The sequence below is a fragment of the Octopus sinensis genome, linkage group LG14 (genome assembly GCF_006345805.1).
Source record: "Octopus sinensis linkage group LG14, ASM634580v1, whole genome shotgun sequence".
Lineage (NCBI taxonomy): Eukaryota > Metazoa > Mollusca > Cephalopoda > Octopoda > Octopodidae > Octopus > Octopus sinensis.
Genome location: NC_043010.1, coordinates 45,055,064 through 45,074,980, shown reverse-complemented (window position 1 = coordinate 45,074,980; position 19,917 = coordinate 45,055,064). Strand labels below are relative to the sequence as shown.

At 37.7% G+C, this 19,917-nt stretch overlaps 1 protein-coding gene across 3 annotated transcripts in view; it reads left to right on the top strand.

Annotated features, from left to right (window-relative positions):
* LOC118765988 (asparagine-rich protein-like) overlaps window positions 1-3,146 on the top strand; it is a 35,923-nt gene extending 32,777 nt beyond the window's left edge. For all 3 annotated transcript variants that reach the window (XM_036508974.1, XM_036508973.1, XM_036508975.1), the window contains 2 exons: window positions 782-861; window positions 2,987-3,146. In XM_036508974.1, the coding sequence (XP_036364867.1) occupies window positions 782-861; window positions 2,987-3,010 (104 nt within the window). In that variant the 3' untranslated portion in view covers window positions 3,011-3,146. The remainder of the gene's footprint in view (window positions 1-781; window positions 862-2,986) is intronic.
* The last annotated feature ends 16,771 nt before the right edge of the window (window positions 3,147-19,917 follow it).

Genomic DNA, 19,917 nt, shown 5'->3' with positions numbered 1-19,917 from the left:
ATATCTATGCCATTTTACACCAGTAAATTCAAAGTAAAGTAATTCTTCAAGGCAGGAGAATTCGAAAAGGGCTTCTGTATGTGCGTGTGATGTAGTATCTGTGTGGATGTGTTTTTGTGCTTACATGAGTGGAGTTTAGCAGCAGGATTAAGATTTGGTGGTGATGCGCTGTTATAAGTGTGTGTGTTTTGGCGTTGCTGTGTGTGCGTATGTATGAGTGTGTGTGAATGCGTGTGTACATATGTATGCATATATGCGTGTGTATGTATGTTTGCATGTGCGTGTGTTGGGGGTGTGAGAAGTGAGGTGACAAAGTGTATGAATACTGAGACTTTGTGTCTGTGTTTGTCCCCCACCACCGCTCGACAACCGATGTTGTTATGTTTATGCCGCCATAACTTAGCGGTTTCACAAAAATGGCTGATAGAATAAATACCAGTCATTAAAAGAATTAGTACTAGGGTTGATTCGTTTGACTAAAATTCTTCAAGGATATGCGCCTCGTTCCTTCTGTCAAAATAAAGAAAACAGTCTTTTCATGTGAAACGAATGTAATGCCTGACAGGTGAAAAAGGCGCAGTATTGTAAAGCTGGGCCCTAGCAGCGTTCTGTATCTAAACTAAAATATTTAACGTAACTTCACTTGGGGAGTTTTAGAATAGAATAACTTACCTCAGCACTAATGCCCGTGTAAAATCTCGTTAATTGTCCCATCACTTACAGTTTTCTCTTCGTGTATAGGAAATAATATATTTCTCATATTCATGTATTTCTCCTTTAGGCAAAGTCGACAGGCACCAGTGTGCAATTGGTGCTGGAAATATGTCCAATATGAGCAACTTTGTTGGTCGTATGAAAAACGTGAGTATAATTCTTAAAATTTGAAGCTTTCTTCATATTTGAGTTTTTATTCATATTTGCTTTTTTTTTTCAAATTTCACTCAGATTAGTGCAATATTGATAATTTACAGAAAATGGCAATAAGCCTTTTGTCTCTTATATCTATAAAATAAAGAAACAATGAAAGGCAACTTTCTCTACATAACTTTTTCTCATAGAAAATTTAAACTGTTGCTGTTTGTACCAGTAATTTGTTTTCTGTTATTTTACAAACTGATCTGCAGTTGATGATACATTCAAATATCATAGAAAATTAAAGAAAATTTCCTACCTTCAACACATGTGCTGCTTTCACTGTCATGCCTCAGTTTCCCTAGCTCTCAGGAAAATACAAGATGCATTCCAAAAGTTTTGAGACTTTTTCAGGAAAGACATTTATTAATTTCAAAGAAGTACAACATGCACTCGTTGTAGTGCTCCAGTCATTTTGCGAAGACCCTGTGGAATTCCTACTAAGTGAAGGTGTTTAGGACCCATTTCACAGCCTCATCGATCTTCTTCGGCTTAAGGAACGAGCAAAAGTCACAGGGAATAGGATCTGGATAGTAGCGAGGGAGGGTGAAGGACAGTTCTGATACCCATCTCTCTCAAGTAATTTCTTACCACGATGGAGTTGTGAACTGGTGCAGGTTCTCTGGCCTTTTGCGACGAAATCTCTTCCTGAATTTCCTTAGAGCTTTTACAAGGTACTCTTTATTGACCGTCTGACCAGAAGGGACCCATTGCATGTAAATTATGCCCTTGGCGTCGAAAAAGGGGATTATCATTAACTTCTCAGTGAATTTGATTTGTCTAACCCCTTGTTCGGCTTATACAAGTCAATCCATAAACAGCCAAGAGCATCTCTTAAGTTTCTGTATCATTTTTGCCCAGTTTAACACAAAATTTTATTGCTTAGTCAGCTTCCAAACCGCCTTCATATCTTCACTGCACTCTAAAAACTAGTCGGCTGTGGCAAGCGGTGTTTAGTAGGATGTTACATCCTTCTACAATAATCTAGAACAATAGATTCTACAATAATCTAGAACAGTTTAACTGCCTCTCCTCAAGAAAAAAGTCTCTAAGCTTCTAGAATGCACCTCACATATCTTATCATATAGTGGCCCTCAATAAGTGTTTCTCATCCATTTAACGTCATGAAAACAAAGATTAACATTGGCTCTCAATGGATTCTTCGAGGTTTAAGAGTAATTCATTTTAACATTAAAATGGCTCTATAGATTACCAGCCTTATGAACTTTAGTTGAAATAACTGTTTGCAATTCACTGCATTATTAATCAAGATATTACTATTAGCTGTCAAATTCAATATAATAAAACATTTAGAAAACATTTACAAATTTTTAGTATTTTTATGGAAGCCATAACGTAGAAACGAGCTTTACCTGTATTGAACATAGAGGAGATGAGCTATAAAATAATGGTCAGCATTTGTGAATCTGCTAAATATAAAATAAAATTAGTAATTGGCTTATGTAGTTTTTTTTAGCTACTTTGAAATACGCAAGCAACAATTTAACTCTTGTTATTAGGGGAAGTTTCATTCAGTGCAAGGCCAGGAACGCCAGCATTTTACAAATTCAAATCCAATAACTCTCTCGAAGTTAAACTGTGATTAACTTAACTGTTATATCTTTCACCGCTGATTACATTAGCTTCATAGGTAAAATGGCCAAGATATAATCCTAGATTACTGTCGAGATTATGAAATTTGTTGTCAGACGATTCTCTCACACAATTGTTTGTATCTCGAATACGCGATAACTACCGAATTGTGTAAATATTTAAACATAACGAGCCAACAAAGAAGTTTCTACAATGTCACTGAACTTGCTGTAAATTGCAGTTAGATATCACATGCTACAGTCTTAAACAGAAATAGAGACTGTGGGTAATGTTTTACGTTTAGATACACTATACGTACAACAAATCCAGGTGTTTTTAACTGGAATTACATATGATGATAGGTTTACTTCGGCAGAGCTGACGGTGGGTGAAAAATATGAGTGTATATATGTTATTGTCTTGCATCGTTATACATTATCCAAGTTCATTGACTGAAATTTATATTTTGTTATTTTTGCAGTTTTACTTTGCCAAATGTTTGTAGAAAAGACGCATTGATGGTTAATTATCCGAACGAAATACCGACATGTTAACAAGCTTTTCCGAAATTACTTTTCTTTCTTTCTTTTTTTAAAAAATTTTTTTATTTTACTGAAATAAAATTATCTCGCATGAATTAATCTATTGTCTTCTTAAGCTCAATGTCTTCATCTCTTTCGTTTGTTATTTATATTATTTACGGTGTATATTTATTACCTAATTATATACATAATTATCAAGGAAGGTTAATTATCAAGGATGCAAGATGTTCACTTGCCTTTTAAAAATGCTTTATCCAGATGTAAAATCCGACATGTGATTTCAGTTCGCCAGATGCTTTAGAGGTATATATTAACTGAACACAACATATAGATAAAAAGCTTTCTGAAATATAGGCTTTTAGAGTTTTAATTTATTAAGGAAAGTGATAGACAAGAAGAAGAAGAATCCGAAATGTTTGATTACTTCACTCGTCACAGAAAATTATTTCCCTGTATCATTTTTGAAGACTCTTATATCTAAACAACTTCTGTAACAAATGTGCAGCCGATAGTGACCGTGAATTCCCTACTATGTCCTTTTCAAAAATTGGGTTTGAGTAATTTAACAAAACTGTAAAAACCAATCGTTGGGAGAGATAATATTACGAGTAGTTGAACCAGCAAGTAAACAGAACATTTACAGCAGGGATAATACATTCATTCATTCATTCATTCGAAGCGACAAGTCGCGTATTTGGCGTAGAAGACTATCGAAAATATTGGGTTGTCCGGAAAGTTCGTGCCGATTTATAGTAGCTTACCTTTCGACTTATTTTAGAACATGGTTAAATCCATGAAAAAGTATTTGACTACACCTCCATTTAGAGCACAGTTTAAGCTATCTTTTCGTGGAAGAAGATTTATGTTCCTATAACCTGTGTTAATTATGTAACTCTTTAAAATCGAAGATAAGTTCATTTTCGGCACTTGATGCTTTGGGAACCAGACAAAAATTGCTGTAGCTCGGCCGGGATATATTACCCCACCCTCCATATTCACCAGATATTGCTCCTTCTGATTTCCACTTATTCAGGTCTCTGCAGAATAGTCTTAATGGTAAAAATTTCAATTCCTTAGATGGCGTAAAAAGATACCTTGATGAATTCTTTGCCATAAACCACCTTAATTCTGGGAAGAGGGTATTTTCAAGGTAAAGGAAAGATGGAGACACATTGTGCAACAAAATGTTTCATATTTGGTTGATTAAAAATGTAATGGCAAGTATTTATTGACCTTTTCCTTTCCTTTAAAAATCGGCACGAACTTTCCGGACAACCCAATACAATAAATACTATCTCCAACTTTGGAGCCACAACTATCAGCCTTCTTAAATATGGTTAATCTTCAGATAAATTAACTGAGGGAGCCTTTTATTTACGACCGTAGTGATTTTCGACTGAAACTTGAATTTAGCATGCAGAGAGTTATTACAAACAACATGGCTGGACAAAACATCAACAACACAATCGAGGAACAGAAGGAAAACAACAGCTCAACAGGTAAACAATTTCTTTCTAGCTGTAGTTATAGAAGAAACCATAACTATAAAACTCATTTCTCTTGGAATTATGAACTGAATAACGATATATTTAATTGCTACGAAAAAGCGAAATAAAACCCTGCTGTTGGCTATATGAATCGATTGAAATCATATTGGGATGATCTGCATCCAGAATCAAATCCTTTTACTGCGAAGCAACTAGGCCAACAAGCAACATTTGTAGAACATAGAAAGAAGGTTAGTAATTGTAACTTTATTAAAAATCGAAAATTAACCTTCTTCCCAACTCTATAAACAAAAACGAAAGCGTAAATGACATAAAACTACAACGTGGTTTCGCAGCTAGCGACATTTCAACAGCTTCCATAGTGCCTGTCAGCCAAACTACATTACTGGCTCAAATAACTGACCACTGTCCCCCTACTATGACCATGGCAAATAGCAGGCACAACCGCAACGATTATTGGAGTAGAAGTAGTAGTAGTAGTAGTAGTAGTAGTAGTAGTAGTAGTAGTAGTAGTAGTAGCAGTAGCAGCAGCAGCAGCAGCAGCAGTAGTAGTAGTAGTAGTAGTAGTAGTAGTAGTAGTAGTCAGGATTATATGCCGGTGAAATGTGCCCTTACTGAAATTTTCCGAGAAAAATAACTTTGGCTTTGAAGGACTCTCTCAAAGAGAGAGTACTCTCTACCAAAGTAAGAAAAAATGCCAGATACGGTATTAAAAGCTGATAACAAAGTTGGTGATGAGTATTTACAACAGTGTGATGAACCCACATACTGCCAAGTTAACGCCAGTCTATATGCGCTGGCTACTACTGTAAAACAGTACTTGAATGATATTAAAAAAGTAGACAAAACCGAAATAACAAAGAAAGTACCATTATGGGTTTTGAAGATAGAGAAAAAGCTAACTGGTTTACGGAAGACCATCAGTCATGTAATGATGCTTATTGCAAACAAACAAGCAAATCACTACGCGTCCCACCAACAGAAAATAAAGAAGAAGATAGAAATGATGTTTGGAGACAGCAAAAAGGGGACACACACTTGCAAACTGATTACCCTAAAGCAGGAGCTAAAAGCTGTCAGTGAAAAACTCAGACATCAAAAGAGAATAACTGAGAGAAGAACAATAAACAAAAACTTTAACCGCAACCAGGCAGCAGTATACAAAGACAGTAGGAGGAGGAGCAGTAAATATCACAGAAGCTCCTTCACGAGAAGGCATAGACTCCTTCTGGAGGAAAATCTGGAGAGAAGAGAAGGAATTTAACTAAGATGCTCTGTAGCTGGGAGAAATCCGAAAATGTTATTACTCTTGCGTTACATCCAAGACATACATACAAGACATACAAGAAAATGTCATCACGGTATTATCTACCGTCCGCCAGTCGCTCAGAAACAGAAGAAAAACATTGTCAGAGCTCTGTGCGGACTTCAACAAGGCTAGTACTTCACAAATGTCATCCAGAACTGTTAGTAGAATGCTTGTAGAGTACTGTCTGAAAAGGCTGCAAAGCCAGGAAGAAGCAGTGGGTTTCTGAAGCGAATATGGAAAAACATCTTCAGTGGGCCAAAAACCACTCAAATTGAACCAGTGAGCGATGGTCAAAAGTCATATGGTCTGATGAAAGTAACTATGGGCTAAGATAGTACATGTATTCAATCAACATATAAACTTAATGTAACTGGCTTGTTGCCCAAAATATACAAAAAATAATCCAACATAAAGCTAATACTATTGTTCAAGTTTTTACTCAGGTTTTCGGTACATCTAGTGCAACTCTTGTGCGTTGCAGAGTCGCGGAAGCATTTAGGGCTGAATGTCTGGTACCAACTGTAAAACATAAGGGTGGTTCTATCATGGTGTGGGCTTGCATGTTTGCCGCAGGACTAGGAGAAATGCTTTTATGTCAGGGAAGGATGAATTCAGCTACCTATGTTTCTATGTTATCAGATGTTTTAGAGCCATCAATTGCTAAATTGCATCCAAGAGTGTCGAAAAACAGTGTTATCTTTCAACAGGACAACGGTGCATGTCATGCAGCAAAGAATACTCATTAATGGTTTGAGACACAGGGTATTCTTCCCATGGACTGGCCAGCTCAAAGTCCCGATCTAAATCCGATCGAACAACTATGGGAAATGTTTGGTGAAGCTATCAGGAACACAACGATTAAAAATAAAGAGTATTTGTACCAAAAGTTGAGAGAAGAACGGAGTAAAATTGCTCCTAGCACCTACAAGAGACTAGTTGATTCAATGCCTAACTGTATAAAAGCAGTAACTGATGCTAAGGGAGGGTCAGCCAGATATTAAAACTAATGTATATTGTGAAATATATCATAATCTACTATGTGCACGAATTTCATTAAGATAGCAGAACCCCGAAATATTGGGGGTGGCCTAATACTTTTGGCCAAAGCTGTATATATTGCCATCATCATCTAGTATTAGTTTTACTGGTAAGTCACACGTTAATATAGCAGAGCTTACCTCCCTGAATGAAACAATCAACAATTGTGTAATTGTAAGCTATTCTTTATCTAGTGACTTAGATTTCTTTGATTTCAATTCTTTTGTACACCGGTTTCTAATACATTGTGTATATATATTCTTTTATTCTTTTACTTGCTTTAGTCATTGACAAAGCCCTTAAAAGTTTTTTTTTTTTAAATCGGGGAAATCGACACCAGGACTTACTATTTGTAAGCCTAGTGCTTGTTCTATTGGTCCCTTAGCCGAACTGCTAGGTTACGGGCACGTAAACACACCGACATCGGTTGTCAAGTGATGGTGGGTGGACAAACACAGACACAAAGATACACACATAAATATATATGTGTCCCAGAATGACCGCAGTCTAATGACTGAAGCAAGTAAAAGATAAATTGTAAATATATATATATATATATAATGTGAAATAGAAAGATGAATAATCTTGTAGTAGATTAATCAAAAGTTTAACCGATACCTTAGTAGCAAAAATCACAGCAGTAAACAGCACGGTTGGAGGTACAACCATCTGGCGTTGCAACCGTGCGTTGGTGCGGATAATTGAAATTAAAACATTATTGGTGAATTGAAGAAATGGAGCTGAACGCAGATTGAACAGAAATCGTTTTATTTCATTCTACACGTGTTTCGAAAGGCACAAATTACCAAAATCCGATTGAATAATGGGACCATATTGTGTCTTTCTCTTCAGGAAGAAAAAAGGAAATCCGTTGGAAACACAAAAACAGAACAGAGGCGGAGCAAAAAACAAATCGAACTGTGCTCCTAAGAGCCCATGGCGAAACTGTTTATCAGTGTATGTTGAGAACCGGTGGCTGAAGAATTCAACGGGTCAGGCATCGGTCAATCATGTGGGTGAGGGTGTATAGATGTTCTTTGTGACCGAGAATAAAGTTCTGACTATTTAAGGAATATTGGATGTTTTATAAGGGGCGAGAAAAAATCTACTTAGAGACGTGTGTGTGTGTATACTGTTCTATATATGTGTGTGTTGGCGTAGGGGTAGAAAACATTTTTTCTGTACGTGTGTGCGTTTGATCGTTCGGCTGTCAGTGGCTACTGCCGTGATAACCGTTGGATGGCAGAAAGAAAAAAAAAAAAAAAAATAAAAAAATAAAAAAATATATATATATTATGTTTTATGTGTGTGTGTTCATCTGAGCCTGCCTTGTCAAGGAAACCCCCCGCTGACAAGGCAGGCTCAGATGAACACACACACACATAAAACATAATATATATATATTTTTTTTTTTTTTTATTTTTTTTTTTTTTCTTTCTGCCATCCAACGGTTATCACGGCAGTAGCCACTGACAGCCGAACGATCAAACGCACACACGTACAGAAAAAATGTTTTCTACCCCTACGCCAACACACACATATATAGAACAGTATACACACACACACGTCTCTAAGTAGATTTTTTCTCGCCCCTTATAAAACATCCAATATTCCTTAAATAGTCAGAACTTTATTCTCGGTCACAAAGAACATCTATACACCCTCACCCACATGATTGACCGATGCCTGACCCGTTGAATTCTTCAGCCACCGGTTCTCAACATACACTGATAAACAGTTTCGCCATGGGCTCTTAGGAGCACAGTTCGATTTGTTTTTTGCTCCGCCTCTGTTCTGTTTTTGTGTTTCCAACGGATTTCCTTTTTTCTTCCTGAAGAGAAAGACACAATATGGTCCCATTATTCAATCGGATTTTGGTAATTTGTGCCTTTCGAAACACGTGTAGAATGAAATAAAACGATTTCTGTTCAATCTGCGTTCAGCTCCATTTCTTCAATTCACCAATAATGTTATATATATATATATATATGTACTCTTTTACTTGTTTCAGTCATTTGACTGTGGCCATGCTGGAGCACCGCCTTTAGCCGAGCAAATCTACCCCTTATTCTTTGTAAGCTTAGTACTTATTCTATCGGTCTCTTTTGCCGAACCGCTAAGTTACGGGTAAGTAAACACACCAGCATCGGTTGTCAAGCGATGTTGGGGGGACAAACACAGACACAAAAACACACACAGACAGACAGCCAGACAGACACACACACACACATACACATACACACACACACACACACACACACACACACATATATATATACATATGTACGACATGCTTCTTTCAGTTTCCGTCCACCAAATCCACTCACAAGGCTTTGATCGGCCCGAGGCTATAGTGAGAAGATACTTGCCCAAGGTGTCACGCAGTGAGATTGAACCCGGAAGCATATGGTTGGTAAGCAAGCTACTTATCACACAGCGACTCCTACGCCTACCGCGTGTGTATCGTTGGCGATTTCTTTCTCCATCTTCCCTTCATTGGACTTTTCCTTTTTTCTATATTTCTGACGAAGAGCTCCGCACGAAACGTTAAATGCTCCTTCTTTCTTTCTTTTCCTGAGCGTCCAATAACACTATACTTGTTCCACGTCCTCGCGTTATTGTGTTTTCTCTTTGCTCATGTTTGGATTAACTATATATATATATTGACTATTTATTAAATTTTATGTATTGATTAAGTCTTTCCTTGTTTGTTTTGCAAAATAGTGGTTTTGTCTCAAATAATATTTTATATATATATATATATATACTTATATATATATATATATATATATATATATATATTATATATATATATATATATATATTAATATATATAATATATATACTTATATATATATATATATATATACTTATATATATATATATATATATATATATATATATATATATAGACATACATACATACACCTATATACACACGCCCACACCTACATACACACACATACATACACACACATACACGGACACACCCATACATACTTACATACATACACCTATACACACACGCCTACACACCTACATACACACACATGCATACACACACACACATGTACGCACATACACACACATATACGCACATACATATATACCCACACACATGCACACACACACATACGCACATGCATGCATGCATGCACACGCGCACACCTACACGCACACACACACACACACACGCACGTACACATACATACATACACACATACATACACCCATACACATACATGCATCCTACACACACATACATACACACTCACACATACATACACACACACACACACACTCACTCACACACCTGTATGTACGCGCACACACATGCACATACACACACTTCCACACACCCACACGTACATACATACACACTCATACACATACACACACACACACACACGGACATACATCTATGCACACACATATATACACACATACTCACATACATTCATCGGACACACTGACACCCAGACATACACACAGACACACTCACACATCCACACACATACATACTTACGCGCATACTCGCAGGTGCGCGCACACACGCGCTTGCGCCGGTTCGCGCACGCATACGCGCTGCATGCACGTCGCTCTTGGACCCGACGAGACCCCCGCTCGTTCCTGGGACCGTCGCCTGTCGCTGGGTTCTCCCACGCCCGTCTCCGCGGGACCACTCTTCCATGTTCCCCTCAGCTGGAGTCCTTTTTCCTTAACCCCCCCTTTTTTGTTACACACACGCGCACACATACACACACCCACTCACACACACACATTGCTTAAATATATACATTACTCTTACACACATTCAAATCTACTCGCCATTAATACTACCACGACACTGGACACACACACACACTACTACTCAACACACGCTGGCACGCTACATACGCCCCACCCCTTCCCCTCCCTCCCTTCCTCCTTCCTTCATTTTCTTACTACTGACCACTGTCTACTATGCCTACTACAGTCTCGCCCTACCTCACACGCCTACACACAGACGCACACACTAACACATACATATATTTTTTGTTTTTTTATCTCGCCTCACACACACATACACACACGCACACGCACACACTCACACATACACACACATCTGTTGCGTTACCAACCCTGTCTCCACTCTTTTGGCTTTAAAAACCTACTTTGCTCTTGTTATCGTAAACTTCCGCCTTTCACCATGTGTACTTCGTAAACACCAGTCGTTTTTTTCTCCATCTCCTGTTGCCCACTTTGGGATCTTTCTTTCCTCTCTCTTCCTTCTTTATGTTTCCGACGAAGAGCTCCGCTCGAAACGTCATACCTTCCTGCTTCCATATTTCCTGAGCGCCTATTAATAATAATACTGTAATTGTTCCACTGTTGTTGTTTTTTTGTTTTCCCGTTTGGATTAAAATTATATATATATAATATATATATATATATATATATATATATATATATATATATATATATATATATATATTATATATATATATATATATATAACGGGAAGGTTTACGATAATAAACAAAAGACGAAGGCAGGTGGAGTACAAAGAAACAAATGTATTAGTATGGCGCTCAGGAATAGAAATAGAAAAAGTCTTTTACGTTTCGAGCCTACGCTCTTCGACAGAAAGATGCACAGAAAAAAATACAAGGAGAGAAACTAGGAGAGAGAAAAAATGTGTGTAGGAGCTAACGATCTATCATGGCGTTCTGACTTCAAGCAGAGGTCAGAGGTCAGAGGTCAGACGTTAGACACTAGAGGGACAGTAGGGGAGATAACAGGGTCAAGTGACTTTCAAAACGAAGGTGGCCCCAACACAAAGGTGCGTGTGTGTAGAAGAGAGTATGTATGTGCGTGTGAAAGAGGGCTGATGGTCTGGACGTGTGTATGTATGTATGTATGTGTGGGTGTGGAGATATGGGGATGGGTGTGTGGGTGGTGTGTTGTGTTGTGATATGTGTATGTATGTGTAGGTGTAAAGATGTGGGGATGGGTGTGTAGGCGGTGTGCTGTGGGTGGGGTGTTGTGATGTGTAATGTATGGTGTAGTGTAGTGTGGTATGATGTTGTGTTGAGGTGGGGGGTCGAGAGTGGGGAAAGCCCATGTGGGATGTGGTTTCGGCTGGGGGTTGGGGTAGAGTGAGGGTTGTGGGGAGAGTGAGAAGGGGAGAGAAGAGAGGGGAGGGGAGGGGAGAGAGGAGGAGGAAAAGAAGGAGAGGAGGGAGAGGATGAGAAGGAGAAGGAGGGGAGAGGAGGAGAAGGAGGAGGGGAGGGGAGAGGCGGAGAGGAGGGGAGTGGTAGGAAGAGGAATATTATTTGATTGAATGCCACGCATCCATTTCCAAGTAAGTTTATCTTATATATATATATATATATATATATAAAATTAGTAATGCAATACGAGAGTATTGCCTTTCCAGTAAAGAATAGCCCGTGAGGGAAAATTATACATAGAAGTAAATATATGGCACAACGAAGTACCGATATTTACTGGAAATAGCGAACGTAATAATACGACGCTAATGTATAGCTTCACCGCGTATGTACTAGCAAAAATGCGTGAGTGCAACAAACTTGAAAAAAATTGTCTTACCTCCAGGGAGAACATCTGAAAGATGAAATACCTAGAAAAGGATAATGTGGGACCGGAGCCGGTTTCAGATTTTTCAAGATATGCCTGCACACATATACTTGATCTATCTTCATCAGCCAAACATATACCACGACAACATTTCAGATGTTACCACATTAATGCCAATACACTCAACTGAAACGCCAAAACGCTAACAGAACGGTCCCACATTATCCTTTTCTAGGTATTTCATCTTTCAGATGTTCTTCCTGGAGGTAAGACAATTTTTTTCAAGTTTGTTGCACTCACGCATTTTTACTAGTACATACGCGGTGAAGCTATACATTAGCGTCGTATTATTACGTTCGCTATTTCCAGTAAATATCGGTACTTCGTTGTGTCATATATTTACTTCTATGTATAATTTTCCCTCACGGGCTATTCTTTACTGGAAAGGCAATACTCTCGTATTGCATTACTAATTTTATTGAAACTTCTTCACCGTTCTCGTTCTGTTAGCGTTTTGGCGTTTCAGTCGAGTGTATTGGCATTAATGTGGTAACATCTGAAATGTTGCCGTGGTATATGTTTGGCTGAAGATAGATCAAGTATATGTGTGCAGGCATATCTTGAAAAATCCGAAACCGGCTCCGGTCCCACATTATCCTTTTCTAGGTATTTCATCTTTCAGATGTTCTTCCTGGAGGCAAGACAATTTTTTTCAAGTTTGTTGCACTCAAGCATTTTTGCTAGTACATACTCGGTGAAGCTATACATTAGCGTCGTATTATTACGTTCGCTATTTCCAGTAAATATCGGTACTTCGTTGTGCCATATATTACTTCTATGTATAATTTTCCCTCACGGGCTATTCTTTACTGGAAAGGCAATACTCTCGTATTGCATTACTAATTTTATTGAAACTTCTTCACCGTTCTCGTTCTGTTAGCGTTTTGGCGTTTCAGTCGAGTGTATTGGCATTAATGTGGTAACATCTGAAATGTTGCCGTGGTATATGTTTGGCTGAAGATAGATCAAGTATATGTGTGCAGGCATATCTTGAAAAATCCGAAACCGGCTCCGGTCCCACATTATCCTTTTCTAGGTATTTCATCTTTCAGATGTTCTTCCTGGAGGCAAGACAATTTTTTTCAAGTTTGTTGCACTCAAGCATTTTTGCTAGTACATACTCGGTGAAGCTATACATTAGCGTCGTATTATTACGTTCGCTATTTCCAGTAAATATCGGTACTTCGTTGTGCCATATATTTACTTCTATGTATATATATATATATACATATATATATATATATACATACATATAAATTATTTATATTATATATATGTATGTATGTATGTATGTATGTATGTATGTATGTATGTATGTGTATATATATATTTATATACGGCGGGCTTCTTTCAGGTTCTGTCTACCAAATCCACTCACAAGGCTTTGGTCAGCCTGAGGCTTTAGTAGAAGACACTTGCCCAAGGTGCCACGCAGTGGGAATGAACTCGGAACCATGTTTGGAAAGCATACTTCTTACCACACAGCCATGCCTGAACCTCTATGTGTGTGTGAATGTATATTTATATGTGTGTATGTATGTATGTATACATGCATGTATGTATGTGTGTGTCTGTACATACACATGCACACATACAGTCTATAAGGATTATTCGAGGACACTTGATTGTCAGTATACTACTCTCAGTTAAAATGCTTTTATTTTTGTCTGATCTCCCGCTGCAGATAAATGAAAAGACATGCACTCATTGATGCTAGGTTTGTGGAACACAGCGATTTAGAAATTGCCAACTTTCTAAATGCTGCAAGATCTTTTATAAATGAAATTCGAAAGGAATTAGATGCCTCTGACGGGAGTCTTTCAACTGTATAAAAGAGAGGGGCAACCCGTTCTAAATGTTTAGATACTGAAAGGACCCCGAAATTTATCGAAGAGAATTAAAACATTATCGATTATGACCCCCAGAAAACCATAGGGAACATCACTAAAGAAGTTCAGGAGCTGAAGGGTACTCTCAGAAGTGGGGTGCACGAGGGCATTCAATAAAAGTTGTATTTTTTGAGAAGGGACCAATTACTGTCTGCAAAGACACAGGAAAACCGTTTGACCTGCCAAGCGGTTACTTAACAAGATTAGAAACCATCACTATCATGGCATGCTTTAGTTGTTCTCTGGTGATAAAAACTTTGGCCAAGACCAAGCATCTAACAGGAGGAATGGTAGATGGTTATATGCAGATTTTTTTGATGTCTCTAGAGTGATGTACACCGTTGGTTTTAAGAGTTGGTAGTAACGAATCTCATATTATGCCACCTCACAGATTTCCACAGATTCTTAAAATGAATGCTACTCGACACACTGCTAAACTCTGGGTACATGAAATATGCAGTAGAAGGCATAAATTTTGGTATTTATATTGGTTTTATACAAACATCGCTTCTTATTAAGTACCCCTAAGAAACTGTAATATCATTTTTGGATTAACACAAATAACTTTTGAAATCTATATTATACCTCTTAATTTAATATTACTCTTTTACTCTTTTACTTGTTTCAGTCATTTGACTGCGGCCATGCTGGAGCACCGCCTTTAGTCGAGCAAATCAACCCCGGGACTTATTCTTTGTAAGCCCAGTACTTATTCTATCGGTCTCTTTTGCCGAACCGCTAAGTGACGGGGACGTAAACACACCAGCATCGGTTGTCAAGCAATGCTGGGGGGACAATCACAGACACACACACACACACACACACACACACATATATATATATATATATATATACATATATACGACGGGCTTCTTTCAGTTTCCGTCTACCAAATCCACTCACAAGGCATTGGTCGGCCCGGGGCTATAGCAGAAGACACGTGCCCAAGATGCCACGCAGTGGGACTGAACCCGAAACCATGTGGTTGGTTAGCAAGCTACTTACCACACAGCCACTCCTGCGCCTATTAGTATATGATTAGTAATGTCCTTTTAACAACAATTATTCTTTTAACCAATACCGAGTTTCACTCCTGATTATAATAAGCTAAATAAGTTAATTAACAATTTTTAGCTCTTAATACTTAAATTATTATACATTTCTTATAAATACTTGCTACTGAAGTTAATATGGTATGGATATTTTATTATGGTTTTTAGTGTTTAGGCTGTTTTTATTCCTTTTCTATGATGCTCTACCCTAACTGATCATTTTATTATTGTTATTGTTATTATTATCATTATTATTATTATTATTATTATTATTATTATTTTATAGTAGCCTTAAATAAATCTAATCCTTGTACCCCCATTAATTCAACTTCCCCAACGTCAAATGGCCCGAAGGTCTCATGCTCTCAGGAATGACTCATTGCAAGCAATCACAGGTGGAGTCCGTGCTCAACCTCACCAATGCCCTATTCATGGAGCAAGCTGTACTCAGACCAACTAGGGCGAATAACATTTTGGATCTCTGATTCAGGAACAATATGGATATCGTTCATGATGTGAGAGTGACGCCGACATTAGTCTCGGATCACAACATAATAGAGCTGTCTAGGTTTGGGCCGAAAGCAGCCAGAGACATACAGCGTAAAGGAAGCACCCGAAATCTCTCCAGTCTGAACTTCTACTAAGCAGACTGGAAATCGATCCAAAATGAGATCCCCAGACAGGACTGGCCGAAATGTCTCTCCACACCTGACATTGGCATGAAACTAGAATGTTTCATGTCTGTTGTGCAAGCCATATGTCAGAAATATATCCCAGAGTACAAGGCCAAAACAAATGGGAACAGGATTCCAAGGGAGAGGAAGATCCTCATGAGACGAAGGACGAAGGTTGCAAATCGATTCAACCAGCATCCCAAAAGTAGCGAAAAGTCCCGCCTAAAAGCAACACTGATGGAGATTGAGAAAAGGTTGCAACAATCCCATGTGAGGGAGAGAGCAGACAAAGGAACCTAGGTTATAAAAATACCTTAAGTCAAACCCAAAGGCCTTCTTTCATTACGCGAAAGAAACAGCCTCAGTACGCTGCAAGATAGGACCCCTCTTCCAAAACGATGGCTCCCTCACAGACAGTCCAACCAAGGTCAGTGAGGTACGGAAAGACCAGTTCTAAAGTGTCTTTACCACCCCATTGGTATACAGACAAGTGAACGAACCAGTGGACTTCTTTGCCGCCTCACCTATAACTAGTGAGGCAGTTACTATGTAGTACATCGACATTAGCGAAGAAGATATAATATTAGACATAGATGAGGTGGACTCAAACTCAACTGCTGGTCCTGATGGTTTCCCAGCAATCCTCCTCAAATCATGTAAGTGTGCCCTGGCAAAACCCTTCCAGATTCTCTTCTAGAGCTTTCTTGCAAATGGCTGACTGCCAAACAAGCTGAAGGAAGGAATAATATTCCCAAACGATAAAGGGGGAAGCAGAGCAGATGCCAAAAACTTTAAGCCTATCTCTCCGACTTCACACATTAGCAAAATCATAGAACGGATAGTCAAAGGGAAACTAATCGCATTCCTTGAAGAAAATAACTTGCTGAGTGGTACCTAGCATGACTTTCGACCAGGTAGAAGCTGTCTGACTCAATTCTTACAACATTATGACTGGGTGTTAAGGCAGTTAATCATAAACTCAAATGTGGACGTGATATACCTTGATTTTCCAAAAGCTTTTGACAAGGTGGATCATGGTATGATATGCCACAAACTGCGTGATCTCGACATAGCTGCAAAACTTGGAGAGTGGTTAGATGACTTTCTGAAACATAGAAGTCAGGCAGTAGTGGCCAATGGAGCCACCTCAATGAAAACACAAATAGTGAGCGGTGTTCCACAGGGCACTGTCTTGGGACCACTGCTTTTCATAGTGGCCCTCTCAGATATGCCCGCAAGTGCCCAGAGAGCCACCCTTGCAAGCTATGCAGACGAAATGAAAGTCTTGCAGAAAATATAGAACCCTAACGATGTTGCACATCTGCAGCAGGAGTTGGATGCACTGAGAATAATAATATGCAGTTTAATGCTGAAAACCTCCAGGCCCTGCGCTACCAGCGTCCAAAACTGAATATGAAACCTACAGGGTATACTAGTCCATAGGGAATTACAATCCCAGAGCGTAAATCAGTGAGGGGACCTGGATATCGACATGAGGGATGATACCTCTTTCCAAGTGTACATTACCAGGATGGCAACAAAGTGCAGACAACTGGCTGGATGGAGCCTGAGAACATTCAGAACTAGAGATAAGGAAACCATGATGGTACTATGGAGGACATTCGTCCTCATTCACCTGGATTACTGCTCACAGCTATGGTCACCCAACTGTGTAAAATTAACAGCGGACCTTGAATTAACCCAGAGAAGATTCACAAAGGAGACCTTCTCCTTGCAACTGCTCAGCTACTGGGAAAGGCTGAAACAGTATGACTCTACTCCCTGGAGCGAAAGCGGGAGATATATGCAGTAATATACATTTGGAAGAGCCTGGAAGGAATTGTGTCAAATTTTGGCATTAAAAGCTATACCAATACCAGAACGGGTCGGCACTGCATAGAGCCAAAGATCCCAGCAACGCCATCACGCTTCAGGACCAGTTACTGCAACAGCCTGGGTTTCAGGAGCTCACAGCTTTTAATATTCTCCCAAAGAGTCTGAGGAACTTGCACAAAGTAGATGTAGGGGTTTTTAAATCAAAGCTGGACCTTTTCCTGTCGAAAGTCCCAGACAAACCTACCACACGGCAAGAGGTGCAAATGAGGGTAGCTACATCAAACTCCATTCTTCACCAAGTGCCACATATTGGAGGAGAATCTCAGTAATAACAGTGTGGCAAAACGGCGGTGCATCAGCATGGACGTAGCTCTGAGCTGAAACTACAGAGAAAAATATATATACATATATATATATATATATATATGTGTGTGTGTGTATGTGCGGGTGTGTGTATGTGTGTGTATGTGTATGTGTGTGTATGTATATAAATATATATATATATATATATATGTATATATTCATATGTATATATATAGTTCAAAAATATCGTTATAGGTATAAATATACCATAAAACAATTATGGAATAATGGAGGAGAAAAAGATGTTGCATTCAAAATTAGATTTAATACAAATTAGGATTCAATACATACGCGTGTTTCTAAGGATAATACAAATATGTCAGAAAAAATATAATTATAGTAATTATAATTATATTTTTGCTTTGTCAGTCTCATCAGTGTGAAGAATGTTTGGAAGGACATCAAAAAAATTTTAATAAAATAAAATATACAATAAAGGAGATTACAAAATGGTTAATAGGGAGAAATCAGATGTTTTCAAGCAAGTTGGGAAAGGGAAAAAACAATAGTAATAATAATAGTGAGAGAGACGAAAGAGAAAAAAAGACAGACATATCAATGTGTATGCACGTCTATATGTGCAGTATACTATAACATAAAAACAAGAATAAAAGTCTAAAGGATATGTTTTTTAAAATGGTAACAGGTCTAGACGAAGTATAATGTAAACAAAGCCACGTGTGTATAGTAGAATATAACGTAACAGGTTCACTAGCAGGAAAAACCATAGAGACTTTTACATATACATATTAATACTGAAAAACGAATATATATATATATATATATATTACACGAGGCTAAAAATCACACATACATACATACACACACACAGAATATGTACATACACAGAACCTAAGAGTGTAATAAGAACTAATTAGGAAAATGAAAAGAGGTAATCAATAAAACTATTTAAGGTTAATGAAAAGAAATTTGGATATATATTTACAAGAGAAACTCTTTCCTCTCGAATTTAAGACAGAATCGTTCATTTTCATAATTATAAAAGACTCTACAAGATATAAAAGGCACGTTCTATTTCTAATCCGACCAGAGGGGGAAGAAGAAACAATAGTTTATATATATATATATATATATATATATTATATATATATATATATATATATATAGATATATATATATATACTGCATATACATACATATAGATATATGTATGTATATATATGTAAATGTGTATATATATATATATATACATATATGTACATATATGTACATATAAGTATATATATGTATATATATATATATATATATATATATATATATATATATATATATATATATATATATATATATATACACGTATGAATTACTTACATTATATGTTTGACGGATATTTGTCCTCACCTTGTTTGATGTTAACACAACGTTTCGGCCGAGATACTCTCGAGGCTTCATCAGGTGTCTTGAGGAAATTTCGAAACTGGGTTCTCATTGCTAAGGTATTTTTCGATGTTAATATTATTATTATTATTATTATTATTATTATTATTATTATTATTATTATTATTATTATTATTATTATTATTATTATTTTATTCAGTCC